This window comes from Engraulis encrasicolus, chromosome 23 (assembly GCF_034702125.1).
Source record: "Engraulis encrasicolus isolate BLACKSEA-1 chromosome 23, IST_EnEncr_1.0, whole genome shotgun sequence".
Lineage (NCBI taxonomy): Eukaryota > Metazoa > Chordata > Actinopteri > Clupeiformes > Engraulidae > Engraulis > Engraulis encrasicolus.
This window is the reverse complement of record NC_085879.1, coordinates 49858381-49885880: the sequence shown is the minus strand read 5'-3', so window position 1 is coordinate 49885880 and position 27500 is coordinate 49858381. Positions and strand designations below refer to the sequence as shown.

General features: G+C 42.5%; 3 protein-coding genes across 3 annotated transcripts in view; 1 reads left to right on the top strand and 2 right to left on the bottom strand.

Moving 5' to 3' along the window:
• Positions 1 to 768, top strand: part of mindy2 (MINDY lysine 48 deubiquitinase 2) — a 25154-nt gene extending 24386 nt beyond the window's left edge. The window contains exon 11 of the mRNA XM_063190701.1: positions 461 to 768. Coding sequence (XP_063046771.1) covers positions 461 to 739 — 279 coding nt within the window. The 3' untranslated portion in view covers positions 740 to 768. The remainder of the gene's footprint in view (positions 1 to 460) is intronic.
• Positions 769 to 7936: 7168 nt separating this feature from the next.
• LOC134440054 (apoptosis-associated speck-like protein containing a CARD) lies at positions 7937 to 11195 on the bottom strand. Its single transcript, XM_063189982.1, has 4 exons — positions 10701 to 11195; positions 9977 to 10105; positions 8743 to 8784; positions 7937 to 8118 (listed from the first exon to the last, which is right to left on the bottom strand). Exons 1-4 carry the CDS (start codon positions 11179 to 11181, stop codon positions 7937 to 7939), a joined length of 834 nt encoding a protein of 277 aa, XP_063046052.1. The 5' UTR covers positions 11182 to 11195.
• A 15666-nt stretch (positions 11196 to 26861) lies between these two features.
• sltm (SAFB-like, transcription modulator) overlaps positions 26862 to 27500 on the bottom strand; it is a 21598-nt gene continuing 20959 nt past the window's right edge. Inside the window, exon 20 of the mRNA XM_063189980.1 lies at positions 26862 to 27051. Coding sequence (XP_063046050.1) covers positions 26937 to 27051 — 115 coding nt within the window. The 3' untranslated portion in view covers positions 26862 to 26936. The remainder of the gene's footprint in view (positions 27052 to 27500) is intronic.

Below are 27500 nucleotides of genomic sequence, written 5' to 3'. Positions count from 1 at the left end.
ACACACACACACACACACACACACACACACACACACACACACACAATACTATCAAGGACAGGAGCAGGTATATAACACACACAGACACACACACACACACACACACACACATTACTGTCAGGAGCAGGAGCAGGTAACACACACACACTCACACACACACACACACACACACAATACTATCAGGAGCAGGAGCAGGTATATAACACACACACACACATCGCAATTCTATGAGGAGCAGGAGCATAAATATAAATAATACGCCATCTTGTGGTGGAGCTGCAGTATAGCACTATATGGCCCTGTGGTAATATACCCCCCTCTTGTGGTGGAGGTGTAGTATTACACCGTGAGGAACAATAGTTACAGTTTCATGCCTCCTGATTGATAACTGTGTGTGTGTGTGTGTGTGTGTGTGTGTGTGTGTGTGTGTGTGTGTGTGTGTGTGTGTGTGTGTGTGTAGGCCCAGGCCCAGGCGGCAGGGGGAGACGTGGTGGACGCAGCAGCAGCAGCAGCAGGAGGAGGTGATGGAGGAGGAGGAGGAGGAGCAGGAGCAGGAGGAGGTGAAGAGGGCTCGGGGGCCGCAGACGCAGCGCCAGCCGGAGCCACCGGGGGGAGCCAGAGTCCCCAGAAGCAGCACAACACACACGCAAACACCCAAACACACGGCCCCGACACACACGCACACACACGCAAGACGCGCAAGGAGCCCAAAGACAAGGACAAGTGTGTGATCCTGTAACGACAGACTCGGCTGCGGGCGGGCGGGGGTGTGTGAGTGTGTGTGTGTGTGTGTGTGTGTGTGTGAGTGTGTGAGTGTGTGCGTGTGTGCGTGCGTGTGTGTGTGTTTTGGGACTGAACACCCGTAAATGGAGACAGAGACTTGACTGGACACTCCGTATGTAAACACACACGCACACACACACACACACAATATTTCTCTCTCACACACACACCCCCACCCACCTCTGTCCGCCTGCTCTGCTCTGCGTCTGCGTGCGTCCTGATTGGTCGGTGAGTCCCGTCATCCTTCTCAAGCCACCGGTGCCTCGCAGCCTTCCTGGACACAACCAGGAAGTGTTGCTACGACGACTCTCTGCAAACAGGAAGTGTTGCCACGACGACTCTCTGCAAACAGGAAGTGTTGCTACGACGACTCTCTGCAAACACTAAGTTATCTGTTGCTACGACAACCAACGCCGCATCTTTGCTACGGACAGCCAATGGGCTCCATGCGAGCCAAAACACCCAGCTGCCTCTACCGGGGGGATTTAGCCTGGTTTTACCAGACCATTCATTTTAAATGACATTTAAAGTGATACTGTCCCATTTTTGGAAATAAGCTTATTTGACACCTCCCTTGAGTTAAATAATAGGGTTTTACCGTTCTCCTGTACTGTCAACCGTTTTCTAGTTATGACAGTGCAAATTTGACCTCCAAGCTAACAGTTAGCATTGAGTCCTATGAGACCAGTTAGCCGCGAGTCATTGGACTCAATGTTAACTGCTAGCATGGAGGTAAATTTTGCACCGCCATACCCCAAGAACGGTTGAAAGTACAGGAGAACGGTAAAACCCTATTATTTAACTCAAGGGGAGGTGTAAAATAAGCTTATTTCCAAAAATGTGACAGTATCACAGTATCACAGACTGGCTTTCAGTGTACCACCAGACGGGCCGTGTTACCAGCCAATAAGCACTTGGGAGCATCACAACATAGGTCACGAACGTCAACTGTCAGCGATTGGTCACCACTCATTTCGAACCAGAGCTGAGCTCTCTCCTCCCGCCCAAGTGCTCCAGGGCAAAGAGCATCCAGACAAAAATGAATTGCGAAGTAATTACAAAATGTGGTCTGCTAAAGCAGGTCTGACAGCCCAGGCCATTCATTTTGAACTACTTCGTCATCCACAAATGGTCTGATTACGCTTCTCTGGGGAGTTTTCAATCGGTTTTCAAACGACCGGCCAATAAGCGAACGCACTTGGGCGCACCAAAGTGCTCCGTGCTCCATGCACCGAGGAAGTAATTGATGTGGTCTGGTAAAACCTGGCTAGGGGGGGATGGGGGGTTGGTTTTCTCTTATTAGAAAAAAGACACGTGCAGATGAAGAGACGTGGATGACAAGTCTGTTATTATCGCAGACGAACACAAAGACACTTCGCACCGTTTGTGCGCCATTTTGTTTTTATTTTTATTTGTTTTTTTGTTTTGTTTTTAACTTTGTTCATTTTTTGTTTGTGCTGCGACTGACTGTCTGTGTTGCCTCCATTTTATTTTTTGTTTGTTTATTTGTGTTCCTTCCGTTTATAAGAAGTTAATATGAAGTTAATAAGCTATTATATACAAGCACTTATGCCCAACGCACACACTCATGCCCCACACACACACACACACACACACACACACACTACTTCCCAATGGCTACAAAGACACACAAGCACTTATGCCCTCACACACACTACCCATCAATGCTCACATTGACACAGACACACACACACACACACACCAGGGTTGGAACTTCCCACCGTCCACCTGTCAAATGTGGGTACATTTCAGCTGTGACTGGTACATTTGTCAACCCAGCGATGGAAATAAGCACCCGTCCACCTGCCAATGACGGGTGAATTTGGCCTTTGGCAGGTGAAATATGTCAACCCACCAGTCACCTTGACAGGTGAATATTTTGTACAGGCGCCCGTGTTCACGCTGAATTATCCGCAGCATCAAAGGTTTAAGCAAATTAGAAATTAAGAGTTATTGGCATCATAATAACTAACTTAATGACCACAAAAGTATTGATCAGACAATGATTTTACTTGGCGTTGTAATGTTTGGAAAGGGTGAATATGAGCTGGTAAACAATGTGAGTGACGGGTAGATTTTAGAATCTACCTGCCACAGTGACAAAAATGTCAAGTTCCACCCCTGAAACCCACCCGTCACTTTGACAGTTGAAAACTGTGAACTCCTCAACTCTATAATAATCTATGAATAGCCTGGATGTCCAGGCGTTTTTTTCTTTTGTCTAATGGGATTTGCCATTCTTTACCAGAAAACTCATGAGAATGCAGGAAATTGCATCTAAAAATACATTTTTCTCTGGGAGAGGGCCCCCAGATCTAGCCTGGGTGAAAGTCGACTGTTGACTCCGTCAAACGGTCTGACGAAAGCTAAGAGGAATCCATGGACTGTGGGAGATGGTCTGAACTTACTCTGCCATTTAAATTCATTGGAGTTCCGGATTCAAATTAAAACCCATATTGTGCTTCACGAGCATGACTGTTAAGATGTAGTGTTGCAAAAGCATACAAATAACAAAACAATTGTGAATAGTGTTACCTTAACCAGTAACGGATTCCGCAGGTGAATTCTGCGTCACCACTCTCAACTGTTTGCTGATTGGCTGATAAGTGAGCAAGCTGAGCTAGGAGGGTTGGGCCAGACTAGGCACGGAGCCAACATCTTTGGGTGGAAGTACATAGGATGGTGTCGCCAAGCCAACATAGGATGGTGTCGCCAGGCTAACATAGGATGGCGTCGCCAGGCTAATATAGGATGGCATCGCCAGGATACCCCAGACCCCGAAACACATAAGAAGTCCTCCTTTCTGGTGTTAAGGAAATGGTCAACCAAACACTATATATTATATGTAATCATAATAATAATGAAAATAACGACACAATGATGATAATGGTAAAATAATAATAATTATTATCATATGAGTTGACTGGTAAAAATTGCGAGTGACTGGTAGATTTTAAAATGTACCTGCCACAGTGACTGGTGGGGTAAAAACTCAAGTTCCAGCCCTGACACACACAACCCAAAGCTCACAATAATACACACACACACACACTACTCAATGCTAACACTACTACTACTACTACACACACACACGCAGACACATAACCCATCAATGCTCACACTAACACACACATACACACTACCCAAAGCTCACAGTAATACACACACGCAACACAATGCTTACACGCACACGTAAGGCAACACACACACACACACACACCCCTGCCCACTACCTAATTCCCACCCTGTGAGTGCACGGTGCCGACGTATTGCACACACACACACACACACAGATCAACCCGGATCTTTGTTACAAGCGTGTGTGTGTGTGTGTGTAGAGTGTGTGGTATCTGATGTTACTAAGTTGAGACATTTCTGTTGCCAATCATTTGAATCATGAGAGCAATGCTTTACACACACATACACACACTAGATCAACACACAAGGTCACTCACACACACACTGTCGATGTTGACCGTATGGAACAGTGTGTGTGTGTTCTCTCCCCCTTAACACTAATGTGTGTGTGTGTATGTCTTGTGTTGTTTTGGAGAAGAGTTGCCATAAAGCCTGTTTTCTACAACGCTACCAGACTCCCATTAATGTGTCATACACACACACACACGCTACCTGACTCCCATTAATGTGTCATACACACACACACACGCTACCTGACTCCCATTAATGTCTCACACACACACACACACACACACACACACGCTACCTGACTCCCATTAATGTGTCACACACACACACAGACATTATACACACACGCTCTGACTCCCATTAATGTGTCACGTACACACACACACACACACGCTACCTAACTCCCATTGTTGTGTCACACACACACACACTACTTCTAGGCCAGTTGTTCTAGCTCAAGAAAGGCCAAACTATGGGACGAATTGCAATATAATTTAGCTTGTGAGTACTGTATCTCCATGTGAAGGCCCACACAGTAGGCTCCTTGTTGAAAGTGCGTGGTAGTCTTAATGATCCGAGACACACTCATCTTAGTGAAAAATGAAAAATCCTTTATTTTAATGGATAACGCCAACGTGTTTCGACTGCAATCAGTCTTCATCAGGGCAAACTTTGTTGCTTCTTGCAAAGGTGCTTTTAAAATGGACTACATGTCATGTGACAGTGACATGGTCAATCAAAATCAGTATATTATGAGAATACATTTTACCACACAAACCCATCACCAGTGCTGTTGCACAGCAGTCAATAGACAAGGACAAATAATAAAAACTGTCGTGAAGGGCATTGATGCAGCCCCAAATCTGCCAGTCCCACTACCATGCTTGATTTTACAGATCAGGGCTGCGTTTCCCAAAAACCCTTAAGTAGTACTTAAGTATGAGGGGCCCCCTAGGCAATATACCACATCACTAAAAAGTATATGGGTAAAATCATTTTATAGGCCTACTTACAATACTTTTTTCTTGCACATGCAAATAAGGTGGTTGGGCAAAGAGCATTCGCAAGGGTAAAATAGTGTATGTATAGACTTTTAGTGATGATGTGAGACCTATTTCTAATATATGTCCTAGGCGGCCCCTCATACTTAAGTACTACTTAGGCTTAAGTACTACTTAAGTTTTTTTGGGAAACGCAGCCCAGACTGTTTTGTAAAACTCACTTGATTACCATCACATGGTGTCAAGACACCATCTAAGCCAATGTGTTTATCATGGTCTCCATAATGTGCTGTTTAGCATCCAACACCCCTAATCCCTTAATCTGGGCAATGTTTCTAAGGTGCCAAAAAGCTGAATTAGTTACAGTATGTTAGAGATTACTGTCCAACATCACGCGTCCACACCTTGTCTACTTTACAAAGCTTTAGTGTTGAGGGAAAGACTTTTAAAAACTGAAAATAAAATAGGAGTACATGAAAAGAATGGCGATGCCGTGAAAATGCAGAAATGTGAGGGGTGTAGGTGTGCTCACTTCTGGGACCTATTGCATTCCATCCAACTCCAAGGGACACACCCAGTATCTTAAACCAAGACAATGTCAGGGCTGGGCCTTGTTTTAGTTTAAAGGAGAACTTCTGCCAATTTCAATATGCTGTTGTATTGCTCACACCACCCTTGACTTGTCAGTAACCGGTGGTGCTGCATTTTTCGACTCAGCCCTCTCAGAGATCTGAGCTACTCACTACTCTGAGCAGACTTTGTTTACCTTAAAAAAAATCTTAACATAGGCCTACTCCAAATATAACCCCATGATGGCCACTCCATCACACCAGTACATGACGTTAAAGCAAGATTCTCGAGTACAATGCACGATAAAACAAAACACGCTTGGAATTAACCTGGAAAATGATCTTGCAAATAAGATACACTAATTTGGGGCATTAAAGCCCTGTGTTCAGGCTCTTCATGAGAAAGGTCTCCTCCTCCATGAGTGCATCATACAGGATGTCTTTTCCAGCTGGACCTCCGTGGATGTTGCCTTGCTCCATGAGCACCCTCATCTTGTCATAGCTGGTTGACTCGCTCCATGAGCACCCTCATCTTCTCATAGCTGGTTGCCTTGCTCCATGAGCACCCTCATCTTCTCATAGCTGGTTGCCTTGCTCCATGAGCACCCTCATCTTGTCATAGCTGGTTGCCTTGCTCCATGAGCACCCTCATCTTGTCATAGCTGGTTGCCTTGCTCCATGAGCACCCTCATCTTGTCATAGCTGGTTGCCTTGCTCCATGAGCACCCTCATCTTGTCATAGCTGGTTGCCTTGCTCCATGAGCACCCTCATCTTGTCATAGCTGGTTGCCTTGCTCCATGAGCACCCTCATCTTGTCATAGCTGGTTGCCTTGCTCCATGAGCACCCTCATCTTGTCATAGCTGGTTGCCTTGCTCCATGAGCACCCTCATCTTGTCATAGCTGGTTGCCTTGCTCCATGAGCACCCTCATCTTGTCATAGCTGGTTGCCTTGCTCCATGAGCACCCTCATCTTGTCATAGCTGGTTGCCTTGCTCCATGAGCACCCTCATCTTGTCATAGCTGGTTGCCTTGCTCCATGAGCACCCTCATCTTGTCATAGCTGGTTGCCTTGCTCCATGAGCACCCTCATCTTGTCATAGCTGGTTGCCTTGCTCCATGAGCACCCTCATCTTCTCATAGCTGGTTGCCTTGCTCCATGAGCACCCTCATCTTGTCATAGCTGGTTGCCTTGCTCCATGAGCACCCTCATCTTGTCATAGCTGGTTGCCTTGCTCCATGAGCACCCTCATCTTGTCATAGCTGGTTGCCTTGCTCCATGAGCACCCTCATCTTCTCATAGCTGGTTGCCTTGCTCCATGAGCACCCTCATCTTCTCATAGCTGGTTGCCTTGCTCCATGAGCACCCTCATCTTGTCATAGCTGGTTGCCTTGCTCCATGAGCACCCTCATCTTGTCATAGCTGGTTGCCTTGCTCCATGAGCACCCTCATCTTGTCATAGCTGGTTGCCTTGCTCCATGAGCACCCTCATCTTGTCATAGCTGGTTGCCTTGCTCCATGAGCACCCTCATCTTGTCATAGCTGGTTGCCTTGCTCCATGAGCACCCTCATCTTGTCATAGCTGGTTGCCTTGCTCCATGAGCACCCTCATCTTGTCATAGCTGGTTGCCTTGCTCCATGAGCACCCTCATCTTGTCATAGCTGGTTGCCTTGCTCCATGAGCACCCTCATCTTGTCATAGCTGGTTGCCTTGCTCCATGAGCACCCTCATCTTGTCATAGCTGGTTGCCTTGCTCCATGAGCACCCTCATCTTGTCATAGCTGGTTGCCTTGCTCCATGAGCACCCTCATCTTGTCATAGCTGGTTGCCTTGCTCCATGAGCACCCTCATCTTGTCATAGCTGGTTGCCTTGCTCCATGAGCACCCTCATCTTGTCATAGCTGGTTGCCTTGCTCCATGAGCACCCTCATCTTGTCATAGCTGGTTGCCTTGCTCCATGAGCACCCTCATCTTGTCATAGCTGGTTGCCTTGCTCCATGAGCACCCTCATCTTGTCATAGCTGGTTGCCTTGCTCCATGAGCACCCTCATCTTGTCATAGCTGGTTGCCTTGCTCCATGAGCACCCTCATCTTGTCATAGCTGGTTGCCTTGCTCCATGAGCACCCTCATCTTGTCATAGCTGGTTGCCTTGCTCCATGAGCACCCTCATCTTGTCATAGCTGGTTGACTCGCGGCGGATCTTACTGTAGGTTTCCTGTTTGATGACTTTGTTATCCAGCAGATGGTCCAGGATGGCATCCACATTTGACACACGCTGAATCAGTGTTGTGCGATGTTTGTCGATGAAGTGCTTATCTACAAAATGGTGTTGAAAGGCATTGCATTAGGGTGAAGAGTCTTATTTTACAGTACATTTTGTCTATGCTTTTATTCGGTGTGATTTACACTGTAAAAAAATGCTTTGCAACTAGAAATTGTTGAGTTTGCTAAACAAGTGTAGCTGAGTTTGCTAAACAAGTGTAGTTGAGTTTGCTTAACAAGTGTAGCTGAGTTTGCTAAACAAGTGTAGTTGAGTTTGCTTAACAAGTGTAGTTGAGTTTGCTAAACAAGTGTAGTTGAGTTTGCTTAACAAGTGTAGTTGAATTTGCTTAACAAGTGTAGTTGAGTTTGCTTAACAAGTGTAGTTGAGTTTGCTAAACAAGTGTAGTTGAGTTTGCTAAACAAGTGTAGTTGAGTTTGCTAAACAAGTGTAGTTGAGTTTGCTTAACAAGTGTAGCTGAGTTTGCTAAACAAGTGTAGTTGAGTTTGCTTAACAAGGGTAGCTGAGTTTGCTAAACAAGTGTAGTTGAGTTTGCTTAACAAGTGTAGTTGTGTTTGCTTAACAAGTGTAGTTGTGTTTGCTTAACAAGTGTAGTTGAGTTTGCTTAACAAGTGTAGTTGAGTTTGCTAAACAAGTGTAGCTGCTTAATTCTGTCTTACCTCCAACCATATATTTAGAACTTCCGCCTGCTGAACCTGAAGCTGCAAGAACAAACACAAGAGAGAAGGCAGGGGTTATTAATCACATGGGCATCTGGTCTAATCACATGGGCATCTGATCTAATCACATGGGCATCTGATCTAATCACATGGGCATCTGATCTAATCACATGGGCATCTGATCTAATCACATGGGCATCTGATCTAATCACATGGGCATCTGATCTAATCACATGGGCATCTGATCTTTGGATTTAGGTGCCGTTTATGAAGACAATTGTGAGTAAAACTCGCAATGGTAAAAAAAATATATTTACTGTATATTGCATTACATTACACTTAGCTGACGCTTTCATATAAATCGGAAGTGTCAGCACGGCAACCATCATCGGAGTCCTAACAAAAGTAAAAATCTGAAGATTGCTTCCAGAGCGGGGCGATTTGAAGACGACCTGGGATGTGTCTCCATCAAAACATGTTCACGTCACATACACCTTAAAGGTACACTGTGCAGGAAATGGTAAAAAAAAAGGGTGCCGTGTAAATGGATGACACCTGCGATAAACTATTTTTCCGTTTTCACTCGCAATCATCATTGTATAAAAGGCTTTAAAAAAACTACTTTTGCGTCTTCTGTTTTGAACGGCACCCATATGCCACTTAGCTTAGTACAGTGTGAATTATTTGACACAACCTAATGGCTAAACGTCGACACAAATTATACATTTGCAAATCCAATTTTCACATCTGGGATTTTGCCTGCCTTTTTACTTTTTGTGTTGATAGACTTTGAGAGGAATGTAAATATCAACTGATTGACGTGTGGGTCAAGTATTTGTACATATGTAGCCTGATGCTTCATATCTTCCAGAGAATGCCACACATCAAATAACATTCTTTTCACTCTCAGACAGGATGATTTAGGTGGTTATGTATTATTAGATAGTGAGATAGTCTATTGCATAATTGTTGACATTCATTTAGCTACTTACAGTAGTGTGGAATTCCAAAAGGATGATATTCAATTGATTAATCATATGAATTACAGCCCACCATGAGCAAATCAGCATTGACAAATGTGGCAACTGTTGCCCAATTCAATTAGAAAAATAATCTTACACGCCAAAAGTCAAGGATTGAACAAGTTCGCCAAGTTCTAATAATCATTTTTGTTGATTTTTAGTTGGAGAATTTTCAATTCATGTGATATCCATAAAATTGTCACATAGCCTACCTTGTCCCACCACGGCGTCCTTGATTTCACGCACATCTTGGGCTGTGCAGTCCACCACATCACGCACACCTCTCACTTCAGCCTTGGTTTCCTCAACGCTGTCCTTGGTTTCCTCGAGTGCGGATAGAACTGTACACACAGTAGTATTAAGTTCATCAGTCACCACTAGTTAACAACTAAATTCAAGCTCGATTCAATTCATGCAATTAGACTAGTCAGTTTTTCAGCCTAAATAAAGCCTATGGATCATTCCACTTTGGTTTTTTGAAGCTAGCACAAGGGAACAGCATTTAATTAAAACACCTTTTTACCTAGTCCACAAAGAACAAGAATGATATCATTATTATGGCAGGCCATCGATGGGCCACAGCACAGACCTCTGGCCTATAAGGACACAGTAGGCCACCAGTTCTGGTCATAGCTGCCCTGGTCTCATTATGCAGTTGCCTAGTCCCGGTTGAATGATGTTGTTATCCACAAACAGAGTCTAAATATTACTACTATTATTATCACACCTTTGTAGACACCTTTCTGACAGTCAGGCAGTCCTGAGATGCCTAGACACTGTACGACCCCTGAAGACACAGAATGACCCCTATGACATTTTCTACAGAGGAGTGTGTGTGTGTGTGTGTGTGTGTGTGTGTGTGTGTGTGTGTGTGTGTGTGTGTGTGTGTGTGTGTGTGTGTGTGTGGTATTTTCTTTTGTACACATTATGTCTTACTTTTCTTATTCCATTCCTCCGCATCCATCCTATAGTTGTCAGCATCCTGCTTCGCCTGTACGTGAGCATCAAACACCTCTTCAAGGCGTTGCCTTTGCTCATCCAGGTGCTTTAACTCCTCCTTTTGCAGGCAGAGGTTGAGCTGTGCTACTGTTTCATCGATCTGTCTGTTCACCTTGTCAAAGTCCTTTTTCAAGGAGTTTGCAGTAATTGTCTTTCTGACTCCACTGGTGTTTTCAAACTTCTTCTGGATGATGTCAGCTTCCTCTAACACGTTCTGAAATTCTTCCAGGCTCTTTTGCACCACTTCTTCACTCACGCCTCGTTCTTCAAACGCTTTAAATGTGTCCACCAAAGTCTTTATCCGCTCTGCCAGACACGCACAGGATTTTTTGTTCTCCTCCATCTTCTGTAGGTGATTATACAGAGCTAGGCCTTTACTGATGGCCACAGTGATGCTTTTTATTAAAATAGTTGCCATGGCTTTGAGACAAATTGCACCTATAAGAATGAAAACAACAATAAATGATTCCTTTTTTACTCTATCCCAACTTTTTTCTTTGCATTCCAGGGCCTAACTTATGAATGGAATATATTTCTCCCAAAACATTTCAGCAATGTGTCGAAATTCCCTTCTCACATAAATAGTCAGTGCCCCCAAAATGCGTTGTCACTTTGGCATAATGTAGTCATTACAAGTCAAAATGCTTTGACGTTTTGTCACTATGGGAGGGGCCTGCTATCAGAATTCAACTTTGTGTAAAACTGACAAAATGGAACCAACTACACACACCATACTGCCAAAGAAATTGTAACTATTTGTCCTTTTACAAACTAACTTAGTCGGTTTTGTCCATTGGCCCATCTCCAAATAACATGGGCAAATCTGAACCAACTTGCCACACTCTACAGCATCATGATAAGTAGCCTACATTATGATAATCTAGTTTAGATAAACAGGATCTATTTATTTGATTAAATGTGGAGTCAGTGTGCTTACTGTAGGCTATACGCACGTACACAACCAGTTGCAAACATGCACTGGAACACTTGAGACAATTACAACAATTAAAAAAAACAAAAACAAAAACCAGCAGATGTAGCCATGCTATTTTGAGAATGATTAACTGGCAAATCACATTTCGATCCAGCACAAATCATTTCATTCAACTGCTTACACACTTAAACCAAATGATATATTATAGTAATAGCATAAGGATTTGTATGGCACATTATCATACAGAACTGTCATTCAATGCACTTGAGAGCAAAGAAAGAGAAAAGAGAAAAAAATATTATAGACAGTTAAAATGAAAAAGTGTGTCAAAGGCAATTTTATGTGTAAAATCATGTGATTGATGGCCGTTTAAACAGTCTCGTTTTTACAACAAGGTGTGGCCTATACAAGCAGTGCTAGACTGGCTGTAAAATGCTGCTGATGTGCTCTGCTTTGCTTTGCCTCGACTTGGCTTGGTGAGAGCGTAGTGGCCAAGACCGTGTCAACGCAACTGAAGTATGAGGCGTGGAGGCATCCGAATACTCTCCCCAAATTCATACATAACATTTGAAGGTTTTTGTATTGTTTGTATCACAATAACTCAGTCTGTGAGAGCAGGCCAAATAAAGGATGTTTGACACCCCCCTCCCCCCACCCCCAACTGTTGCTTTTAAATTGCCAAAGATCACAATTGAAACAGACTATACACACTCAAAGCAGCAACAGATTTTCAGGTGTACTTACTTTCAATCGCCACTGTTTTGCAATGCAGTTGCTGCTGCTGCTGCTTCTGTCTCGATGTGGTAGTTCTTTCCTCCGTCTTCTTGTACTTCTTGTTCAGTTGAACACGCCCTACCTGACCTGAGACACGTGAAAGTGAAGTGAAAACCCAACCGGCAAAACTACAACTTCCATCGTCATTGTCAGGCAACACTCCATAGCACACAAGTGAACACTGCACACAACGAAATTGCATTTATGTCTCACCCATGCAGGGGGGCAGCCGCCCAATGGCGCCCCAAGGGAGCAGTGCGACGGGACGGTACCATGCTCAGGGTACCTCAGTCATGGAGGAGCCATGAATTGAATACCACAAACAATTTAGAGCGGTCCTTGATGTTAAGTAGGGCCATATTCAGCATCAGAAACTAGGGTATGTAAACTTTTGAACAGGGTCATTTGGGTAGTTTGGGTTGTGATCATGCTTTTGAAAGAGTAAACACAGAATATTGCTAATAAATATCTTAAGCCAGTCACTAGCGATGAGTGAAAAAAAAGGTTTTGTGTAATCCGTCATATTTCGTGAGAAATCGCAGAGAAAGCGTATATTCTGCTGGGGTATGTAAACATATGAGCACCACTGTACGTGGTACGTCACATGGTAATCAAACATTTCAAACAAGCGATTTAGGGTTAGGGTTAGGGTTAGGGTTAGGTTCAGGGTTAGGTTTAGGGTTAGGGTTAGGAGTAGGGTTAGGGTCGTATGACGTAAGTACCGAAAGGGCGTCGAATTAGTGAGTCCAATATGAAGTCATGTCAACTGGAAGACAAATTCCGCCATTTTGAATTTTGTGAAATTCAATAAAAATGCTTATTTTATTATCCTACAAATGTTGTCAGATTTTCACAAGACTTGGTAGAGATTATCTCTGGACTACTCTGCAAAAACACTTTAAAGGAATTTATTACACCTCTTACCGTTTGGCCATGACAGCCAATCAAACGTGTCTGAAAGTTGCATAACATGAAGTGAGCTCATATCTGAGCAGCCCTTTAACGTATTCAAACTAAACTTGGCACACGCGACCACCACCCCCTCCAAGGAATACACACCAACATTGGCAAATTTGGTCCTAAGGGAGCGCTGCAATTAGCAAAAAAATGCTAGCAGATCAGTTTTTCTGCTATGTGATGTTTATGCCAGCCCATAGAAGAAAAAAAACTGGCATTTGACACACATTATTACATTACATTAGCACCCGTTTTTCACCAATGGGATGTTTAAGTTAGCCCATATGATCTTATGTAGGAAAATACTCAAATTTAGCACTCCCCTTAGGTCCCCACCCAACCCTCTAGTGCCAACAGCAGATTTCTGCCTGTAACTTTTGAACGGCATGCCAAATATTAAACATCTTGATATCTTTGGAATCCTTGGGCCAAGACGTAATTAACTATGATGTAATGTCCACCCAAATACAATTTCTGCCATTTTGAATTTTGTGAAAATCAATAAAATGGTTCTCCTCCCTCAATTTTATGGGATTTTTTCATGTCGGTACACATCATCTTTAGAACAAGCTTAGCAAAGGTTATCCTTTGGATCCTGCACTGACCTTTTTCGTTTGGCCAAGACAGCCAATCAAAAACATCCTAAAAGTCTCCAAACAGGAATTCACTCTCTGCAGAGGATGTGAACCACACATCAAATGAATGCCCTCTAATTAGGTGGTGATTGTGAAATGTTGACATTGGATGAGTATCATCTTATCTCTGGATCTGAATATGCCCATATATCACATTGTTAAATGCCAGGTCTGATATTTTCTCTGCAGAGTAATGTATTATTGGAAACCTGGCCTTGCAAAACCAGTTGATCTTATTAGTATGCAAACGCTAATAATGCACTCTCTGCAGAGGATGTGAACCACATCAAATGAATGCCCTCGGCGGTGATTGTGAAATGTTGACATTGGATGAGTGTCGTCTTATCTCTGCGTTCTCATGAAGTCACCTGTTCCAGTAGAGCAGCTTTCTACACTCTTCCCTCTCAGCACAGGGCACATGTGGTACACCAGAGTCACGTAACTGAGTTTCACCCTCATGAACTGCATATGAATTATTATGTGAACATAGATTCGAAAATTTGGTATACTGAATACTGAAGCTTTATATCACCTAAGTTGGCAAACTAAATCTGACTATTTCTAAAGTTCCCTTCAATAATAGGCCTCCTAATAATGAATTAGAAAAAACTCAATTTTTATTGGTTTAATCCTTTGTGTCTTTCGGCATTGCTGCTTTTCATGATGTGCTGCATGTTAATGCACTGCTTTCCTCCAGCTATGTCTGTCCATGGCCAGATCCTCCCAGTTACTAGATGGTATGTTGACCTTCTTTAAGTTGGTTTTGATGTTGTCTTTGTAGCATTTCTTTGGGCCACCAAGGGCACGCTGACCTTCCAGCTGGGAGTGCAGGATCTGCTGTGGAAGATGGGTGTTTGGCATGCGGATGACGTGCCTGTCCAGTATTGTTGGTTCTTCATCATGATGGTTGTAATACTGAGTGTACTGTATTGACCTCCTCTCAGATGTTGGTGCGTTTGTCCTGCCATTTGATCTTCATTATTGTTTGCAGGGACCTTTGATGGAATTGTTCTGGAACTTTTAGGTGTCGGCTGTGTGTGGTCCAAGTTTCTGCTCCGTATTACAGGGAGGGAAGGACTACAGCTTTGTAAACCAGGATTTTATTTTGGGTTCTCAGGTCTCTGTCATCAAAGACTCTTTTTCTGAGTAAGCTCCACTGTACTCATCACACCAACACTGTCAGATCCTGCTCCTGTCACACAGCCAAGAAGTAACAACTAGTAGGGTAGAATGCCCTAATGTGGGACAATTTTTGTCACTTCAACTTTGGTGGTTTATTAAAATTTAATGACAACATTTCAATACAAACAAATTACACCCTTTTCATCCTCTAGTTATGCTCTAATCAAATAAAACCTTTAAAAACATGTTAAGTGTTTCTAATACGAATAATTTTGATACTAATGTAAGTTGGTCAAAAACCATGGTTATCCCTAAAGTGGGACAATCGGTTTCCTAATGTGGGACAGTGTATATTAAAAGGTCTCTAAAACATGTTTGTGTAAAATATTAATTCAAAATGTGATCTGCCACTCTTTAAGACATATCAGCTACACATTCAGAGCATGTTTTATTAATTATTTTTACTTTCTTTTATTGGTAAATATGACTGAGACTGTTTGAACCCATAGCACACAATTGGTCACTTCAACATGGCAGCTCTATTTGAGGGAAGAACTTCCGGTTTTTGGACCCAAATGTTGTGTTAATAGCTGTGCTCCAGTAGATTAGGCCAGAAAGACTGAAATACACCTTTGATATAGATTTAAATATCCATTTTTATATGTGGACATGGTGTTTGACTTCATAGTAATTGTTTGACTTATTAAATTACTACTTTTACAACTGTCCCACATTAGGAAAATCTTGTGTCCCACTTTAGGACGCACCTATCCTAAAGTGGGACACTAATAATATGGTTTAAAAATAAAATATTACATAATTTCATATACACCAAACATTATTTTCTGATGAACATTTACCTACCCAACATATTTATCAAAAAATTGACAATGTTGTTTTGATTGAAATGGATTTATACCCTAAAGACAAATTTGGCCAAATGCTATGTAATTTGCCATTTGATGGACTTCACCCAGGGTCCTTCCTCTTAATTGTAACCCCTCCCTGGAGTATTACTATACATTTACTAAATCATGATATTATGATAACAGGATGATAGGGCTTTTATTTGGTTGTAGTTTTGTAAACATTTACCAACTTGGTTCAAAGCTACACCCCTTAAACCTTAAGGTGTCCCACATTAGGCATCGTCCCACTTTAGGGCATTCTACCTTTGTATTCCAAAGCCTAAAATGACACTCAACTGTTTTGATCCTCCAGAAATATCATAGGGACAATGTGACTATGATATGTCACATAGTGTATAATATACGTATGACTATAACTAAAGTTCCCTTTGATATGACTAATAATGAATTAGAAGAAACTTATTTGTTTAACCAGCATTGTTACGGTACATGCACACCAAGATATGCACGTTTGCTGAACATGTATGGGAGCATTGCGAGTCCGAGAGGTTCGTGGGCTGCCTTGCACACTGCACAGTGAGCGTCCACGTTCTATCTGCGGGCAGCAGCCATTCATTTTCAATGGAGCCCGCTCATTGAATGCGGACGTCCGCGCAGGAAAATAGACTCGAGTTCTATTTTCAAGGAGCAACACGGACATGTCCGGTCGGGACAGACATGCACCGGGCTTACACCGAGCTCCTGTGTGCAAGGCATGATCTGTTTACATGTGTTCTAACAGTTTCGGACTGATACCGGACACGTTCAGTGGACATTAAGTGGACGTCCGCGCTGTCGGTGTGTAGCCGTTATAGTTTCACTTTGTTGGCAAGTGCAGGACAATAGGAACATTAATTTAATACAATTATACATCCATGTTTCAAGGGTCTGACTAAACGGAATCTCGTATGTCCCAGAAGAGGAAAGTGTTTGCGTTATTTGATGATCGGATCTGAATACAGGTATGCCCATATAGCACATTGTTAAATGCCAGGTCTGACATTTTCTCTACAGAGGAATGTTTCATTGGAAACCTGGCAAAACCAGTTGATCTTATTACACGCAAACGCTAATAATGCACTCTCTGCAGAGGATGTGAACCACATCAAATGAATGCCCTCGGCGGTGATTGTGAAATGTTGACATTGGATGAGTATCGTCTTATCTCTTAGTTCTCATGAAGTCACCTGTTCCAGTAGAGCAGCTTTCTACACTCTTCCCTCTCAGCACAGGGCACATGTGGTACACCAGAGTCACGTAACTGAGTTTCACCCTCATGAACTGCATATGAATTATTATGTGAACATAGATTCGGAAATTAGGTATACTGAATACTGAAGCTTTATATCACCTCAGTTGGCAAACACCACCCCCCCATTCTGCTTGTAACTTTTGAACCGCTTGGCCAATTTTCATAAACTTGGTATCCCTGGAATCCTTGGGCCAATCCAACATACCCTATGACGTCATTTTCCGCCTGGATAGTTTTCCCGTCATTTTGCATTTTGTGAAATTCAATAAAAATTCTACTCCTCACAAATTAGACCATTTCGCCCGAAATTCGGTATATTGTATCTCGGTACTGAGCTTTATATGGGGTCTCAAGGAATATTGGATATCTTTTATCGTTTAGCCGTGACAGCCAATCATAATTGTTGTAAAAGTGGCGAAACAGGAAGTGAGGTCATATCTCAGCAACCCTTTGGCGGTTTTGGCAGAGAGGATTTATAGAGGAGAGGCCAAACTGGCAGCTTCTTCCGGGTGGTACTGTCCACGGGGCGGCGATGTTCAAGCAGAGGAGAGCCGTCAGAATGAATGGGGGTCCTATGAAGCTCCACAATAGACGCAACTGATGTGTCCGATATGGAAGGCCACCGGTTTTCATTTTATTTTTCCTAAAGGAAGTGTAAATTGCCCTTCCAAATGGCATTTGGTTTGATTTTTTAAACTCATTGCATTTTTTTAAAAACACGCATTTTGTGCATGAATAACGTGAAACTCAATTACCCAGAATGCTGCACGTGAGCTCTCTACCCGGGTGATTCTGGAAAACAAACATGGCGGCAACTCGCTTTACTACCTTAAAAATGTGTTAATCCGACGCTAGATTTCTTAACTGATGAAAATCGAAGGCAGAAATCAACATTGTAGTGTCTAAATATGAGGTCGATTGGTCTATTTGTGGCGTACATCACGATCGGCCGAGTTGTTGGCCTCACGTTTGTCAGTTAGCTTGTGGCTAGGCTACGTCTCGCCGACGTTAGCATCCGGTTTAGTTCCCCATTCACCAATTGGATGTCGTCATTTCCTTAGCTAGAAGCTAGTGAAGACTGACTCACAAATGTCGAAGCTGTAAGAAACTAGACGGATATAACTCCTAGGTTACTGTGTTTTAAATTGTAATGTTTAATTTGCAGTCAGAGACAACCGTAATATGTCCAGGTTTCAGCTGCTAGGGAGGACTTATTGTGGGCGATTAGCCCCAGCCCAATAGGGGAACCCCAATCTGCTCTGTCTGAACAGCGCCCCTAATGCAAATCCATTGAACTGCGGCCAAATTTTGTATAATGGGGCGAATAGCCTGTGGGACGGCTATAGGTAGAAAGGCTATGGTTTTGGCTAGGATTTTTTACACACATATATGTCCATCCCATGAAAAGATATTCAGACCCCCAGCTCTAACTCTGTAGCGCCACCAACAGGTCAAAACTTTAGCTACATTTTTGCCAGTAGCTTTTAAACCATATGCACGATGTACAGTGCCCTCCATAATTATTGGCACCCCTGGTTGAGATGTGTTAAAAGCCTTAAAATAAATTCAGTGTTTATTGCAGAAGAATTCTGTCACACTGAAAATTGTAGGAAAATGTAGCCTTCAACTCACATGAATTGTAAGAAAATAAAAAAATCCCTGACTAAAAAAGAATCATTTTTCATTAAATCACCTGTTCCACAATTATTGGCACCCTTAACAATTCCCAGGAAATAAATATAATTGAAGCATTTCTGTCATTTCTTCAGTAGTTTACAAAGTTTACCAGAGTATGTAGGAACATTTAATTAGTAATTCATCACTTCCTGTTTCCCTGGGGTATAAATATGACGTGACACAGAGGCCATTTCTCTTATCCACTCTTAAACATGGGAAAGACAAAGGAACACAGCATACAAGTGAGGCAGATGTGCGTCGACCTTCACAGGTCAGGCAGAGGCTACAAGAAGATTGCCACTTAACTGCAGCTGCCCATATCCACTGTGAGAGGAATAATTAAGAAGTTCAAAACAACTGGAACAGTGGTAAACAAGCCTGGACGAGGACCCAAGTTTATTTTGCCACCACGCACAGTGAGAAGGATGGTAAGAGAAATCAAAAGATCTCCAAAGCTCACTGTTACAGAATTACAACAAATGGTAGCATTCTGGGGTCACAAAGTCTCCAAATCAACCATCAGGCGCTGTCTACACGCCAACAAGCTGTTTGGGAGGCATGCACGGAGAAAACCTTTCCTCACTCACAATCATAAACGCAAACGTCTGGAGTTCGCCAAGCGGTATTGGGGCTTCAACTGGGACCGTGTGCTTTGGTCAGATGAGACCAAGATTGAGCATTTTGGCAACAAACACTCTAAGTGGGTCTGGCGTGCCACGAAAGATGCGCATGCTGAAAAGCACCTCATACCCACTGTGAAGTATGGGGGTGGGTCAGTGATGCTGTGGGGCTGTTTCGCTTCCAAAGGCCCTGGGAACCTTGTTAGGGTGCATGGCATCATGAATGCTTTGAAATACCAGGACATTTTAAATCAAAATCTGTTGCCCTCTGCCCGAAAGCTGAAGATGGGTTGTCACTGGGTCTTTCAGCAAGACAATGACCCTAAACATATGGCCAAATCTACACAGAAATGGTTCACCAGACACAAAATCAAGCTCCTCCCATGGCCATCTCAGTCCCCAGACCTCAACCCCATTGAGAACCTGTGGGGTGAGCTGAAGAGGAGAGTACAGAGGAGAGGACCCAGGTCTTTGGATGATTTAGAGAGATTCTGCAAAGAGGAATGGCTGAAGATCCCTCTTTCTGTCTTTTCCCATCTTGTGAAACATTATAGGAGAAGATTAGGTGCTGTTTCGTTGGCAAAAGGGGGTTGTACAAAATATTAACACCAGGGGTGCTAATAATTGTGACACACATTATTTGATGTCAAATAATTATTTCTTTATGTGGGATTTTTTCCCCACTGAATAAATGCACTTGTATTGAAGGTTGGATTTTTCTCTTTTTTTCCATTAAGGTCCCATATTATTTAGAAAAATAAATAAATAATTGGAAGCTAAAAAACACATCTCAACCAGGGGTGCCAATAATTATGGAGGGCACTGTAATTTATATTACCATCACTAGAATCCTTGGGCCAAGCCGAATCCAACGCACTATATGACGTTATGTCAACGCAGAAGGGAAATTCTGCCATTTTGAATTTTGTGAAATTCAATAAGATGCTACTTGTCACACACTTTTTTGTCAGAATTACCTGCAAAAAGGTACACATCATCTTCAGACTGATAGGCATTAGGATATCCAAAGAATTTTTGATACCTCTTATCGTTTGGAGCAGGCCCGTCACTAGGTTTGAGAGACAGGGGGGGCTTAGCCCCAGAGGAAGAAAATGTTTCCGAAAAATTTTCAGCTCACCTGCTAAGGTTTTGTCTATGAATTCATTATTTTAAGAGCAAAGATATCCCGCACACTGTCCATTCCACCAACAAAATTCAATACATTGTTTCGGTCATCCGACCTTCTTCATGTTGTATTAAAGTTTGTTGGTGGAATGGACAGTATGCAGGATTTCTTTACACTTGAATGACAACCCCACTGGGATAATATCCTACGCACCTGCCCACCTACAGAGGTGTGCAAAAGCGTCTTCTTCAACAATTATTTTAAGAGCACCATACCGATTTTTAAACACTAGTTACAGTGATTTTTTTTAATTCACATTTTAATGAACATTCCTTATATGTAAGCTAAACAAAACATTTTAAAATGTTTCAACTGATGAATATTATGTAGGCCCTACGGAAGTTGAAATGATTAGATAAAAATGCAGAGAGCATAATTTACACAAGGACTAGGAACTTTAAGGAGTTACTAACTGCACATCTCCAGGAGAAGCAGTGGTCAGGAAGCGATTCATTCAAACAGGTTCCTTACTTGGAAAACTATGCATCCCTGGCAGATATTTGGTTATTTTTACTCCATTAGTAGCTATTTTAATCAGTTCATGTGTGTTTTCAAACTGCTAAGACAAATATTAAAGCTCAACTATAATTTCAAGACAATGTCAAATTGATTTATTACAAGGGAATTGTGAGTAAAAATTACTTTGGGTCTGAACATTTCATCCGTGTAAGTAATTACACTTTTCCTGAGGTGTTTTTAGTCACAAAGCACAATCCTTTACCTGTTTCCCCCCCGCATAACACATTGCTGTGCACCCTGCTTTTATTGCTGTGCAGTAGGATATAAGTGGCATTAAACAATAAGCAACCATGAACTTGTATTCAGATTAACTTGCCTTCTTGATGGTTCGTATTCAGTGCTTTACTTCATTTGTTTTTTGGAAAAATGTAAAAAAAAAATAAAAAAAAACATTTTTTTTTTTTTTGCAAAATCGTTTCAGGGGGGACTAATACAAATGTAGGGGGGGCTAAAGCCCCCCTAAAATAGGCCTAATGACGGCCCTGGTTTGGAGGTGACAGCCAATCAAAATTGTCGTAAAAGTGGCAAAACAGGAAGTGAGGTCATATCTCAGCAACCGTTTGTGAGATTCTTTTAGGACTTTTTTGCACACATACTAGTCAATCCCATGACCTCCCACAAAATGTTTTAACAGATTCCCAGCTCAAACTCTCTAGCGCCACCAACAGGTAACAGGAAGTGAGCTTATATCTCGGCAGCCCTTTAAGGGATTCAAAATAAACTTGGTTCATGTGAGCACACTCCCCTCCAAGGAATGCACACCAACATTGGCGAGATTTGGGCCAAAGGGAGTGCAGTGCAGTTCCTTCTGTTGCCGTGGCGACTTGGGCAAGTTTACTGCTTGGCCCAGCATTGCTGCTTGCAGCTATATTTTTTCTTTGTTTTGACTTCTCGATATGTAAACATGCAACACGCATACACCACATTACATTCATCCTACATTCGTTCTCACTACACCACTGATGACTGATAAATCCCATCTACCCGCTAGTCTAGTTTTGTTGATTGATCGATTGCTTATAATAAAACAAAGGAACGCTGATTACACGTCTCTGTCCCCATGTTTTGTCATGGACTTGTGTTAGTCCATGACAATGGCATCCCATCGGATACCACAAAAGTTTAGAAAAGTAACATATTTGGAGAAGTCACACAACCTATCTTCGAAGTTGTAGCTGACTGGGGCTAAATTTACTTTATTGTGCGTAAATGGCAGATGAAAGACTCCACTGACTAAGCAATACGGTAACACTTCCAAATAAGGGGCCATAATTGAGAGTAAAGTAGCTACAACCTAATACTTAAGTAAGGGTTAATAATCATTACTTAATGCCACATTACACACATATTAATTGTTATTAATGCACATGTTGAACATTAGTAAGCAGTTACTTAACTATTAGATAACTACTACCTTGTGTTACAAGTTAATAGCATATCATTATTTAATTAATATATAAGTAAGGGCACAGTTAATAGTTAAGTAGCTATCAGGTCATACTTAACTAAGGACCAAAATTAATACTTACTTAATACAAAAGTAAGGCATAACTAATGGATAAATAATACAGAAATATTGGGGTTTGGGACCCTTATATTAGAGTTGGCTCTTGGCTGAGGACAACTAATGGTTAATTAATAGATAGATATTGGTGTTTGGGACCCTTATATTAGAGTTGGCAGCGGATAACTAATGGTTAATTAATCAATAGATATTGGTGTGTGGGACCCTTATAATAGATTTGGCTGAGCATACCTAATAGTTAAGTAATTACTCTACTGTGACATCTAGTTTTCACTTGTTCAAATCACTGTAATAGTGGCAACAGGACCCAATATATAGCAAGGATTGGACGTACACTCCTCAATGATGGTGTGGTGATGAGATGTAACTTTTTCATGTACCACTTATTAGTTTTAATGGTAAAAAATCCTACAATAAATGCAGAGCATTATGAAGAGTAATAGTTTTGAAGCGAAACTAAACCATTCCTTTGTGATAATTAAGTTAATGTTTGAGAATATTAGCTCCAAGAAGTGCAGTGCATGATGGGTACGCAATCTACAGACAATATTTCAGTATTATTTATTCATTAGATATGCCTGGCTTTTGTATTAAGTAAGTGTTAATTTAGGGGCCATAATTAACAGCAAAGTAGCTATAACCTAATACTTTAGTAAGAGTTAATAATTACTACTTAACGCCACATTAGACACATATTCATTGTTATTAATGCATATGTTAAACATTAGTAAGCAGTTACTTAACTATTAGATAACTATTACCATGTGTCACAAGTTCATAGCATATAATTATTTAACTAATAGATAAGTAAGGGTACAGTTAATAGTTAAGTAGCTATTAGGTCATACTTAACTAAGGACCTAAATTAACACTTACTTAATACAAAAGCAAGGCATATCTAATGAATAAATAATACCGAAATATTTTTCTCTGTAGATTGCGTACCCAGGCCTAAAGTGCAGGGGGAAATCCTGGTTTGTGTTCATAGTACGGCCCTCGGATGAATTTGAAGTGGCCCTTCGAATGAAAAAGGTTCCCCACCTCTGGTTTACATGATGAGGGTTCTTCACCGGGGCCGTTGGTGGAGTAAAGAGCTGCCGGAAGTGTCACGTCAAGGTCATTAGAGGACAAAGGGGCATGAGATGGCCATAAGAGGCAACATCTCATCTCGTCATGCCACTGCGTTTGGATAACAAGCCCAACTTGAACTGTCCATCATGTTTGTGCATCACAACCTTGTTAGGGTTGGGGGTGGTTTTGGTCAGGGCACAAGTTTCGCCACTATTAAATTCTGAATTATTGATTTGGAATTATAAATGTCATGTAAACATAGCCATTGACAAGAGACATGGGGTTTGATCGACTATAAAAATGTGTCTATAAGAATTTTCATTGTTGACTAATTGTTTCATTTACTTTAATTCAAATGCCTTTTCACTTAAACTTCACTAAGGCGTCAGTTTTTCTCAATAGGTTTTGTAACCTACATTTCTCGAGTCTCTCTCGCAATTACCAAAACATAATATTCATTCTCAAAACAGCTTTAACAAATGGCAAAACACTGTGGATGACCTGCAAAACCGAGTCTCTTGCTCAAAATCCTTAGTTTGTCTTTTAAAACCACGTTTTTGTGTCAATGAACGTGTCAGCGCCAGCAGAATGGTTAGTCATTAAGTCATAAATGTATGGACAAGCTAGTCAAATCGGTGTGTCATGTTTAGATTGGATGGGAATTGTACGTTCGACTTGATATTACATTGATCAGATAAGATCGTACATTAGATATACATTTAGAGTATGACCTATTTATTGACAGGTTTCCTCATTGCAAAATAGAAAAAAATAGCCAACTCTGGTTGAGGTGTCAAAATGTGCCCTCTACCACCCCTTTTTACTTGTCTTGCAGGACTGTGTGGAAAAACATAGAACTGTAAAGCGAAATAAATGTGAAACAATACATCGACACTGTATAAAGTGCACTTACTGTCTTGTGAAATTCTAGGGAAATATTGTAATTTTGTGTGGGGCGTAATTATAAAGGGCACATGAGGCATAGAGTAGGCCTAATGTCATGCAGTACAGTGCCTATTGTTGTATTGCATGCCTGTTTTCTCTTTCCCTTCTACTGCCTTTCATTAGAGAGAGTGTCTATATTTACCTGTGAGCAATTTACCAATTCAGATCACATTTATAGATAAAAATCCAATGGAAATTATACAGTGCTCATCACATTATGACAGCTTGGTAAATCATTTTCCATGTCAAGATTTATACCATCACCTAGGGCCTAAATGTTTTGGGCGGTGAGATAGTTTCATGTATTCAGTGTCAAAGCTTTTTGAGTGATATGACAAAGGCAATTAATAACGTACAAAAAGCTGAGAATTGTACACAATCATTGCATGGTGGACAAAATAATTTGCTATATGCTGAAAACTATGAGAAACTGGTTTTATCATGTGCACAGATAACACCAGGAAGTGGCAATTGAACAAGAAGTTTTGAGAATTATTATTCTGTTGTGAGAAATGTACAAAGCTAATTGAGAATAAATGTAATTACTTTCTTGAAACATAACATTGCCCAGGTATGAATTGGACATTGTATCTTGGAGTAAATAAGCTACCATCATGATTTAAAAGTCATTGTCAGCTGTAAGATTTTTTTCACTTCCCTGCGCTAGAGGCCGGGAAGGTCTGTCGGAGTCTTTTTTTGGTGACTAATTGTGACTGGATCTATCGCTCTGTCAACTATTAAAATAATCATTAGTTGCAGATCTAGACTTCGCATGATGCCAGTCTGTAAAAGGACCCAAGGACACATGGAGGTCATAAGAGGAGACGAGGACACGTGAAGGTTAAAGGGTAGAAGCAGAATACTTTATTGACTCCCACAGGCGTCACACAGCTTACAGAGGCAGCAGCACAACCAGGAACTCATTAAAACACCAACTCACACACACACACACACGCTAACACGCTAACACGCACATGTTCCCTCTCCCTCCCTCACACACACACACACACACACACACACACTCACTCACATACACACACACACACTCCACATTTTGAGGGCAGTTTGCGAACATTTAACCGTGAACCAAAGCCTGTACACTAACTGCTGCCCGCCTGCCTGTGAGTAAAGGGGAGATTCAACCCTATCAGCTTCTAGATGAGATTTAAAAATCAGAATTCAAAACCAAAAGCAAAATACCGCTGCTCTGTACAGCCCCCCTCCCCCTCCCTCCCTAAAACAGCTACATCTGTTTACATCTGGAAAACAGGCATCTGCTAAAAAAACAAAACAACAACAAAATACGGAGACCAAGGTCCTTCCTCAGTTTGTATAAAAGAGACTGATATGGGGAACAGAAGAGGAACAGGGGAGTCAACTATGAAGAGTCAACTATGGGAACAGGAACATGGAGAGAGGAGAGGAGAGCAGGAGGAGGAGGAGGAGGAGAGGAGAGGAGAGGAGAGGAGGAGGGGAGAGGAGAGGGCCAGGAGAGGAGGAGGAGAGGAGAGGATGAGAGGAGAGGATGAGAGGAGAGGAGAGGAGAGGAGAGGAGAGGAGAGGAGCGGAAGAGAGGAAGGAGAGAGAGGAGAGGAGAGGAAGGGAGAGGGAGGGAGAGGAGGAGGAGGAGGAGGAGGAGAGGAGGAGGGGAGGGGAGAGGAGGAGGAGGAGGAAAGGGAGAGGAGAGGAGAGGAGGGTGAGGTGAGGGGGTGGGGGGGCATTTGGAGATGGTAGGAGGAGAAGAGGAGAAGAGGAGAGTCTTCTGGAAGGAGTAGAGGAGTAGAGGAGGTAGAGGAGGGTGGGGTGAGGGATGGTGGGAGGAGGAGAGGAGGTAGAGGAGGGTGGGGTGAGGGATGGTGGGAGGAGTAGAGGAGAGTCTTGGGGGGTTGGGGGTTAGAGAAGCTTCTGGAAGAAGAGTTGGGGAGGGACAGACAGTGGGGAGCTGGAGCTGAACCGTGGAGGAGGGGGGGGGGGGGGGGGGGGGGGTCAAGGGACATGAAGGCGGAGTCAATGGGTGTGGGGGCGGGGCCAAGGGGTTCTTGAGGGTTCTAGAAGCGTCGCGGAGCTCCTTTGAAGGACTTGAAGCCGCCGCCCACGTTGCCAGGAGACAGGGAGGAGTTGGTGATCTGCACGATGCGATTCATACCACCGCTGGAGGAATGGCTGCACACACACACACACACACACACACACACACACACACACACACGCACACACACGCACACAGCATTAGCAAGAGCAGGTGACGCAGTGGTACATAGTGAAACGCTACAGTGGACTTATTTGAGATTATAACAGTCACTTTGGTGCAAAGTCGTTAGTATGCGGACCTGTCAGAAGGGAGTGTACACTCATGATGCTGGGATGGCTGGAAGTGAGGGTGTGAGTGCGTTACAATGTGCGACCTTGCCTCCTCCACTTGTGCTTCTCCTCGCCCCGCCTCCTGGCCCCACCTCCATGGAGAAACCGATTAAGTTTCCCAGCTGTCAGCATAGCCACAACAACTTTTGAGGGACTGTTTTTCATTCAATTGCAAATGAGAAGAAGGCTTTAGAATTGAGCTTTTGCAAGATATTGAAATATAATGCTGTTGTCAGTGATGTCATCATGAC

What these genes read in the sequence shown, in the direction of transcription:
- LOC134440054 (XM_063189982.1), bottom strand. Translation starts at nt 11,181, where the DNA reads ATGGCAACTATTTTAATAAAAAGCATCACTGTGGCCATCAGTAAAGGC. An exon ending in GGAGGAATGGAATAAGAAAA is followed by an intron (nt 10,106 to 10,700) that starts GTAAGACATAAT and finishes CTGTGTGTACAG; the next exon opens with TTCTATCCGCACTCGAGGAA. An exon ending in TTCTAAATATATGGTTGGAG is followed by an intron (nt 8,119 to 8,742) that starts GTAAGACAGAAT and finishes ACCATTTTGTAG; the next exon opens with ATAAGCACTTCATCGACAAA.